General features: G+C 34.3%; 1 protein-coding gene across 1 annotated transcript; it reads left to right on the forward strand.

Annotated features, from left to right (window-relative positions):
- Positions 1–577: 577 nt before the first annotated feature.
- On the forward strand, positions 578–9677 carry LOC110449823. Its single transcript, XM_021496927.1, has 3 exons — positions 578–1342; positions 6102–6254; positions 8624–9677. The coding sequence occupies exons 1-3, from the start codon at positions 1111–1113 to the stop codon at positions 9016–9018; spliced, it is 780 nt and encodes a 259-aa protein (XP_021352602.1). The 5' UTR covers positions 578–1110; the 3' UTR covers positions 9019–9677.
- The last annotated feature ends 371 nt before the right edge of the window (positions 9678–10048 follow it).

A 10048-nucleotide genomic window follows, 5' to 3' on the forward strand; every position in this document is an offset into this window, starting at 1 on the left:
TTAAAATTACCTTTGATTACAGTATACGTTTTCAGTCAATTTTTGACAAAAGTTTGAGTGTTATTTTGATTAAGGGTATACCTGGAGACAGGTCGACACAGGCGAGTCCAATGGGAGGGTTCTAGTGAAAGAAAGGGTGGACGTAACGTCTTAAGGGGCCGCATACACTTTTGTTTGTACAGAGTCAATATTTTGTACAGCGTCACCAAATTGGTCCCACTTTAATTGGATCTGTAAACAGACTACGTGCGTGGAGTATAATACAACTTACGTACATGGGAGTTACGGTATTTGTCGAGATCACTCTATCGGTATAAATTACCCGAAGAAAACACTTTCTAGTGCAAAACTTGTCAAATAAATAATACTTGAAAGGACGGATGTCGGGTATAAACAGGTGGTATCGAGCGTCTTGTGCTGCAAGCCATGTCCGTTATCAAACAAGCTAATACCAAACCCATTACATTGTGAATTTCACATAAATTATTTGCTTAACGATAAAGATTTCCGTCACAATTGACCCATTGATTTTACATATATTGAACGTGTATATAGGTAAGAGTATCTTTACCTGTGTACGACAGAGACGACGCATGCAGTCGATCAGCAGTCGACAGAGATATCCATTGACCGCTGATCATATATTGACTCTCTTATAACAGAGATAGTATATTAACGCTAGACCAGGACAATGTGGACACGGCGGCAAGAAAACCCAGACAATACACATTTTCTCGGATAACGCTAGATTGGGAATATTATACAGGCTAGAAACAGAAGACGTATTTTATAAACATTTGCCATCGAAAAGAGGAAATCGCTGGACACATTCGGTAATTACAATGTAAATATCTACAGTGAATAGTCTGCAAACGTAAATTGGTGAATTTATAAGAACATTGACTGATTTCCTCGGGACTATGAAAATGCTATTTCGATGAGAACTTGCGGCTTAACTTGATCAGGTTCTACTTTAATTACTATAGAAGAAACCGTTTGAAGTGCAAAATATTGCAGCTAGAAACAATATCAAATTAAACTGTTATTGTGCCGAATTTCTAATCTAGATAGTGTTTGGCCTTGACGGCTAGTTAGAAGCATTAGAAGACAATGAAGGAAGGAGACGTCGACCGATATATTAGGGAAAGCAGCAAGAGCTATAATGGCTGCCGAGTCAAGAATTCGGCGCGGAGGAACTCCCTACAGAAGAAGACAATTGGGATAGAAACAGAGAGGAAGATGGCGGCGGCCAATCTTGGAAGGGAGGAGAAACAATTGCGAGAACAACTTAGACATATGCAGATCGACAAAATGAAAAATACTATTGTACACAATATGAGAGGTAAGAATATATTTGTTTACGGTGGATATGTATGTAAACTTAAATATTATTATCTAGAATAGTAGGCTTATATTTGATGATTCTGGTTCATATACCTATCGGATGTAATGTAATATTAGTCATTGTATTGGTGGTTTTTCATAGTTTCCTACCATATGAAGTTATTTATTGATGATAGGCAACATTAAAAACAGAAAAAAATGAATCCGTTTTCATTTCACGTGAATGTGATGTAACTCTTCAAAATCACCTAAGGTAAACATAAAGGCATTTTTGACCATTTCCCTCAGTCTCATATTAGCTCTGTTTATTATATATATTAATTATGAATGTACTACTGTATGATAAAATCTTCAAAATCCTTTTATGCATTGATGTTCGATTATTGCTTGTTCTTGTCACTGATGCATAGTTCAACTGATATTTTCGTTGTTTGTGTTAATTTGTTGTGCTTGAACAAATCGGTTTATTGCTATTTTTGCACAAAATGGCAATATTGTATTAAATAACAGTCCCAGCGGGTATGCATTTCATTACATCAACGGTTGTGAGAGGACCTCTGTGTATCGCTTGCTTATTTTGGGTTTAAACACGTTTGACTATTGTGTCATGTAAAATGTACAATGCTTATTGGTTTTATTTTGGCTACACACTCATCCTTAAGGATTCTATTTTCATATGATATTATATATCGCGCATGACTTTGTAACACTAACGAGGGTATATAATATATCTATATGCTACCTTGGTAAAATCATGTCCAGAAACGGTCATTTGTGTTGCCCTGTCCATCTATCTGAATATGTTCTTATTGAATTATCTGTAATAAAGTTCCACACAAACAAGAGGTTATCGAATGTAAGACTACTGTGTCCGACTAGCCTGATTGACACGAGTTCTCTACATATCATCGTTTAACTCTATATTTAGTTATCAATCGCGTGAGTCCAGCTATCAAAAATAGACTAAGGTATTCTCAACACCCCCTTTCTGATATCATTTTTTTACAAGTCAATTAAGCTATTCTCTTATAGGGTCATTCACTCAATTTAATTAGTGGAGAAATATTTTCGGGAATAAATGTTAATCGACACTGTTTTTCATCAAACTGAAATCTACAACGCATAAATAAAAGAAATACTTATATGTTTTCATTTAACAAAAACACACTTGAGAAAATCCCACAGTTCTTCCTCGAGTAGGGTTTTAAGGTCACAGTCTATTTAAAGCCAATACCATCCCCAATTGTTTTCAACATCTCGCGTGTGTGTTAAGGCCTAAACGTCCCCGGAACAAACACCTTCTTTACACAACACGTACCAACGGTTTTTCGTCCAATATGTCTCCTTGTCTTGACAGATCAATTTGTACAAACAACAGTTTCCATTCAGTTTACATTCTCTTTAGATATGTCAACTCAGGCAATCTCAAAATATTTGCCTTTGCTCAGCATGATCTCAGCAGGACTTAGGTGTGTTTATGTCTTTGTACTCTTAAACTGGTATGTACATTATCTATGTGAACCGAAACCAATGTTAACATTCCTTAAGGTCTAACTCTTACTTAATATACTAACCTGTGCTTCATATTGTAAATATATTAGTTTTGTTAACACTATGAAAGAATAAACAACATGAAGGAGGCCTGATAGATTTGTACATTTTGTGCTCTTCTATCTATATAAATAAGTATAAAATATATTGAAATATGACTAATCCTACCTGTTTTAACATGCATTGATTTTATTTTGCAATAAAAATAACCAATATTCCCAAGTTTTGAAAATCGATATGGTATTGAAATTTTAGAAATTAGATAAATAGCATTAAGGTCATCTATAAAAATAGATTCCTATCATCCCTGTTTTTAACATGCATTGGTTTTTGTAATCAAAATTACCAATTTTTTTGAAAATTGATTTTTTATTGATTTAGTTTTTGAATATGAGAAATATAGTATTAAGGTAATCTATAAACTATAATTAATTGTGAGTTATTGGTAGTATTCTATTTCACATGTATGCTTATTTCAGGAGTAGTAACAGGTTATGGTATATTATGGTAATATAATCTTCTAATATCCCGTATACTATAGTTAAATTTTAAACTGCAGCCTTTGTTTTAACTGTGTACAGGTAAACGAATTTGTTAAATCGAACTTGTTAAAGATTTTATTCTAGTGCTCAACACATCGTCAATGGGTATATTTATTCAAAACTTTGTTTTAGTGATTACAGCAAACCGCCATATTATCACAAGGTTAGGTGGAGAAAGAAATACGTTCTATTATCACTAGGTTAGGTGGAGCAAAAAATACGTCATATTATCACTAGGTTAGGTGAAGCAAGAAATACGTCATATTATCACTAGGTTAGCTGGAGCAAGAAATACGTCCTTTTAACACTAGGTTAGGTGAAGCAAGAAGTTCGTCCTATTATCACTAGGTTAGGTGAAGCAAGAAATACGTCCTTTTAACACTAGGTTAGGTGAAGCAAGAAATACGCCATATTATCACTAGGTAAGGTGAAGCCAGAAGTTCGTCCTATTATCACTAGGTTAGGTGGGGCAAGAAAAATATCATATTATCACTAGGTTAGGTGGGGCAAGAAATATGTCATATTATCACTAGGTTAGGTGAAGCAAGAAATACGTCCTTTTAACACTAGGTTAGGTGAAGCAAGAAATACGCCATATTATCACTAGGTAAGGTGAAGCCAGAAATTCGTCCTATTATCACTAGGTTAGGTGGGGCAAGAAATATGTCATATTATCACTAGGTTAGGTGAAGCAAGAAATATGTCATATTATCACTAGGTTAGGTGAAGCAAGAAATACGTCATATTATCACTAGGTTAGGTGAAGCAAGAAATAAAATAATGAGCGAAGAATGTTGATTCCTTTTGTTTTGTTTTGTTTTGTTTTACGAATACTATAGGTATAGCCAATTGTTAAAGGTATTTCATAATAAATTTGTTTAGAAAATTATCTGTTAGTAAAGTGCTTGGTATTATAATTATTATGGACCTGGTGAAACAAGAATTTGGGTACAGGAAAAATGTACATAGGCAACCAATATTGAAAGGTTTACTCAATTGCTATCGTCTATCGACAAAGTTTAAGTCAGGTTTGTCTGGTAAGGTTATTACAACACTTCATTAAAGCTACCACAATGTAAGCACACTAAGCACAAAGGGTCTCGTGTTATCTTAAATATGCATGTATTACGTAACTAGAATCAACGTGAGATACCGCAGTTTATCTTATACACCAATACATGCGAGCATGACATTCATAGATCTTAATTTAAGTGAAATGTCTCAGCTTATCAGTCAATCTTAGACTTTTACACCTACCCGGAGAGCTTATAACAAACTGATAGCAAGCATTAGTCAATCTTAGATTTTTACACCTTTCTGGATACCTTTTAAAACACTGATACCAAACATAAGTCAATCTTAGGTTTTGAAGCATATGCTGTTAGCTTAGAAATAACTGATAACAATCATAGGTTTTCACACATATCTGGACAGCTTATTAAACACTCGTACCAAACAATAGTCAATCTTAGTTTTTCACTCCTATCTGGATAGCTTATTAAACGCTCATACAAAACATTAGTCAATCTTAGACTTTTACACCTTCCCGTATAGCCTATAAAACACTAATAACAAACATTAGTCAATCTTAGACTTTTACACCTTCCCATATAGCCTATAAAACACTGATAACAAACATTTGTCAATCTTAGACTTTTACACCTTCCCGTATTGCCTATGAAATACTAACACCAAACATTAGTCAATCTTAGACTTTTACACCTTCCCGTATAGCCTTTAAAACACCAATAACAAACATTAGTCAATCTTAGACTTTTACACCTTCCCGTATTGCCTATAAAACACTAATACCAAACATTAGTCAATCTTAGACTTTTAAACCTTTCCGGATAGCTTATAAACCACTGATAGTGGCGACTAAACACTTTTACCAAACACGTCAGTTGTCTGGCCAAATGGTTGCTTGTTGTGCAGTTTCATTTATTTCCTATTTTCTACATATTAGTATTTCCCAACTTTGAATATTGATCAGTTCATTAATTCCTTTCTATGACGTAGCTTTCTATCTAGATTCAATCTGAATCAGGTTGTTCAAATCTGGTAAGCTTAATCGAATCATTAACGCAAAATAAAAATATAAAAATGTCTGATATCTTTCAATATTTTTCTTTTTTTGTTTGTTTTTGTTTTTAAATCACCTCTTATACGAGTAGAATTAATGTTGAAGTACGGTATTTCTTAATATAAGTTGGGTAAAACGTCAAATTTTCGATAAGGAAGAAAAGGGCCCTGATCGTAGGGTTTATGAAGCACTGAGATAAGTACACCATTCAAGAGTATCTAGGGCGGACCTATATGGAACAAACGGGCCAAAGTATCATAACGTTGATGGGTTTTTAAAGAAGCAACTAACCTTTTAAACTATTTAATACTTCATTAACTAGTACCTCCTTTCTGAAACTTCATGAATAAATCTATCGGATCATATCCAAGAAGAAAAGAACTTTCGAAAAGGCATTCCCTTTTTTCGTACCATTTGTAATTTATTCTTTGTCCTTGACTAGAAACCGATCATGTTGTATTCGGTTATTGTAAAGTAACCTCTTGATGGTACTCTGACTGGTAGTGCTAGTTAGCAAATGTCACACATATGACATTTTGTCATAAACTCGTTGATATTAATTAAAACTGTTGTTTTGACAGAGAAAGCTAAGAAGGGAAACAATGCAGATATTGGAGAGGAGGAGGAGGAACTTCGCCATCTGCCCACGGAGCCATGGCCTGTCACCCTATCGGAGAGTCCTCGGGGGTCACCGAGTCTCGGAAATAGATCTAATTCGAGCCTGGCTCAAGCAGGCAAGTATACTTTATTCTTTCGTCAACACTGACAGCACAATTACTTCCCTCTTCCCATGCCAGTGATGAATGTGGATACATCAGCACTAACCCTTTAGTGCCAGATTTATAATGTCTTCGTATACTCGGTAATAAAACATAAATTTATCAATGATATATAACATTTTAAATCAAAGCTTATAAACATAATCATTTCATTTTTGTTAAAAAAACAACTTTTCGTTATAAAATGCTTTAGTAAATACAGCGTTAACTCAATCTGTTTTCGTTTATGAAGAAATCTAAAAGTGTTTATGCAGTTATATGAAAATATTCAAAATCCTATTTGAAACTGAAGGTCAACAATACAGACGGTTATAAACATGCTACTGAGCTGTACACAGGTCACCAAACAGACACGGATTTTCCCGGTAACGTTTTGTTATTATCTGATTAAAGTTAAATGAAGACGTTTTATCAAAATGTTTTAAAGAGTGCCCGGTTACCTATCAGCGGAGGGATAAAACACCTGCTTAAGAGATCAGGGTTGGCACAATATGTGGCACAGATAGGTCAGTGATATAGATAAGATAGATGTAGCACTCCCCTAGAGTCAGAAATATCAGTGAGGAATTCTGCGTGTTTACGGATCTGATGACGTCACATGAAGGATCTCGACAACAAGACATTGACTATGTGAAGGCATATCTGTTCCCCACTTGACTCAGTGTTTGTTTTCTAAGCGATAAATTAAGTTTATCTGATTTAACGTTTGTCTCCAAACCTCTTCTGTTTCTTTATCAGTATTTACGACCAGCACTACAGGTAACTCTTGAACTGGACCGCCATTTTGAACCTTAAATTGTCACTCTATTCATAGTTTATTTATATTGCGTGGACGTAGTACGACCGATTACTGAGGCGTTTATAAATTATAATCCTCGAGGTTTAAACAATCATTTTATATCTTAAAATAACTGTTTAAAGCTAAGTGAAGTAAGCGTTATTTGAATTGATAAAAATGAATTTATAAAACTGTTATGGATTTTCTGTCGGTATAGACGCCAATGGCCGTAAACACCAACAGTAATGAAAAAACTCAAAACATTATTTCATACATGAATAATAAGGAACAGTTTGCACTAAGGTTGCAGCCGAATTAAAGCTTACATTCATTTGAACAACATTCACCTGTCACCTGTTTATACAGTAACGTTGATCAATACGATAACATGTACTTTATGCAGTAGAGCCTAAACTACCTCCCAAAACGCAATGTGATAACATCATACATCGTTACCTCCTTATGGTTAAAGATTTTACAGTCGTAAGTCAATACGAAAATAGTAATGGTTTAATGAAAAACATGACAATTAAAGTAAACAGATACTAATAAAACAGATCGTGACCTGGTACAACATATTCGTGTAACAAATTAATGATAAGACTTATACAAACGACATTTGTAGTCCTCAGCAATGCTTACATGCTCGAAATTCTAGGGGTCACGCTCTCTACAGTTCTCGGCACCCCTGTGATATGTCAGGACACAATCAAAGGCACACGGTTAGCTATTTAATATGTTTCGGGTATAAACTACCGACCAATCGCTAGGCTTATAACCGTTCTTTACTGAAAAGCAACACCCGGCTTTAAAGTTTGACAGTTCTTCCGTTACGTGGACGTGCAGTTTTGTTTTATTCCAATCAAATGATCAAACTCGTCTACTTCGAGAGCCTTAGATTTTGTCATGACATATTCCAGGGGTGCAGAGAATGTTAGTAAGCGTAACTCTAGAATTCCGACATTTGCTTTAACACTCCTATGATACTCTACATGACACAAATAGTATTGTTTATTACAACAGAACAAAAACAGACACTGATAAAACTGATCATGATTAAATAATAAAGATAGTGGTCTTTATCAAATTTACACAGGGAAAAAACAATAAAAATTATGCTGACAAAAACTAAAATAAATGGGGAACTACATTGTAACTCAATTTAAACATTATTGTCAAAATGCAAATACTAAAAGAATATTAAATCTTCGCCTATTTATAGTAACTAAGTCGGTTAAACAGATTTTAAGATGTTCAGTCAGACATTAAGACTTGTTTTTGTCGACATATATTACATGTTCTAGTGAAAAAGGTTAGAAATCGCATCTATTAAAGTTGAATAACAACAATTTTTCAAATTCAATCGAACACATTTTCATTTTGCCGATATGTCTCTTCGAAATAACGCACACATAAATATATATTGCGTTTCATTGTGTTTTAGCGTCCATAGTTTATGTAGCCTTAATGTACGAATTATAATGTTACAGTTAATATAGCTAGGTCACTTTGTCCAGGCAATGCCAACGTCTCCTTTTAATTTTAGGAATGGCTCATGCGAAAAGAAGAGGACGTCGAATGTCACATGAATTTGAGGACCTCGATATGAACACAAAGACTGGAAAGTTACAGACAGCTCCAAATATGGCTAAAAGTTTGATGGCGAGACGGAATTTACATCGCCCCACCTCAGGGTCTCTGACTTCTGTCAGAGGTAGAATGGACAGTCCAAGACAAGGACGTGGGAATCTGGATAGCAGTGACACGTCATCCTCGTCAGCCGTATCATCTCTGGAGGACCTTCATTGGATAGGAAATCCAGTGGCCACTAAATCTGTTCGGCGTGCCCGAAAAACTGTCGAGGAACAGGAACTGACGTCAGAACTTCACAAACTCTCAATATCAGATTCGAAGAAAAGGAAATCAAAGAAAAAATCCTGATAGATATACCATGCAAAGTGATAACCAGTGTGATATTTAGTCCCGAAAGGATATTCCCAGCATATAGGAGTGATCAGAGTAATAATGACCAATTTATTATCAAACAAATATGAATTCGTTTCTTCGTTTTCTATCGTTGACTATAGCATTACACACCCAGAACCGTCCAATAGTATAACAATCTGCATTTTTTTTAATATTATATATCAATAATTTTTCAAACACTAAGTTTAATCATTTTTATTTTTTACTTTTATAATTTTCTGTTATGTATATGTACATTTATTGGCCCAGTTCTTCAATGTCTGGTTAGTTAAGAGAATTAAGAGTTGTTTATTTGGTAAGGATTCAAAAAATAAAGGTAATAAAGGAATAAGAAATATTTGTTATTTTTCAGATACTTCTAAGAAAAAGTCTTTTGCACATTTATGTAAACTGTTCGTTCAGTGGGCCAGGTTTGGAACATCCGGTTCCTGGTTATGTCCGTGTCATTATTGTCAAAACAAGATAATATGGAAGGTGTTTTCATTCTATATTCACTCTTTTTGCGCCCCAACTTTAGTTCAGTTATGAAACATGATTTAACCAAGTAAATATTACAAAATATATCAGGTTCAGAACCCCAGTGTAACAGAATGTTTAGTAATTAAATAGGTACGATATGTAAAAAAGTGTACTGAATGAAAGTAAAAATATTTGAATTGTATTGTATCTCTGCAAAAGTTAAAAACGCAAACAAGAGATGATTTGTTCAAAAGCAAGTTTTATTCCATTAGATGAGTAAATGACCATCACTTATTAGCCAATACAACTATAAGTAAAAGAACTGCTATGTATTTTAGAAATCTTCTTTTTATTTTAAACTGATTTTAAATATATAAGTATTGTATGTAAGTGTCCCTTCCTCCCTTGTGGTTGGAGAGGTTCCTACCCGAGGAATGTCATGGATTCCAATGATAATACACAATGTCGCTATCCTCTGATCGAATGAATAGCACAAAACCTTTACTCTAACACATATCACATGTAT

This window comes from Mizuhopecten yessoensis, unplaced genomic scaffold, assembly GCF_002113885.1.
Source record: "Mizuhopecten yessoensis strain PY_sf001 unplaced genomic scaffold, ASM211388v2 scaffold4823, whole genome shotgun sequence".
Lineage (NCBI taxonomy): Eukaryota > Metazoa > Mollusca > Bivalvia > Pectinida > Pectinidae > Mizuhopecten > Mizuhopecten yessoensis.

Excerpts from the sequence above, each read along its gene's own strand:
- LOC110449823 (XM_021496927.1), top strand. The coding sequence starts at position 1,111 with ATGAAGGAAGGAGACGTCGACCGATATATTAGGGAAAGCAGCAAGAGC. Across the intron at positions 1,343-6,101 it reads TATTGTACACAATATGAGAG|AGAAAGCTAAGAAGGGAAAC; the intron begins GTAAGAATATAT and ends TTGTTTTGACAG. Across the intron at positions 6,255-8,623 it reads TTCGAGCCTGGCTCAAGCAG|GAATGGCTCATGCGAAAAGA; the intron begins GCAAGTATACTT and ends TTTTAATTTTAG.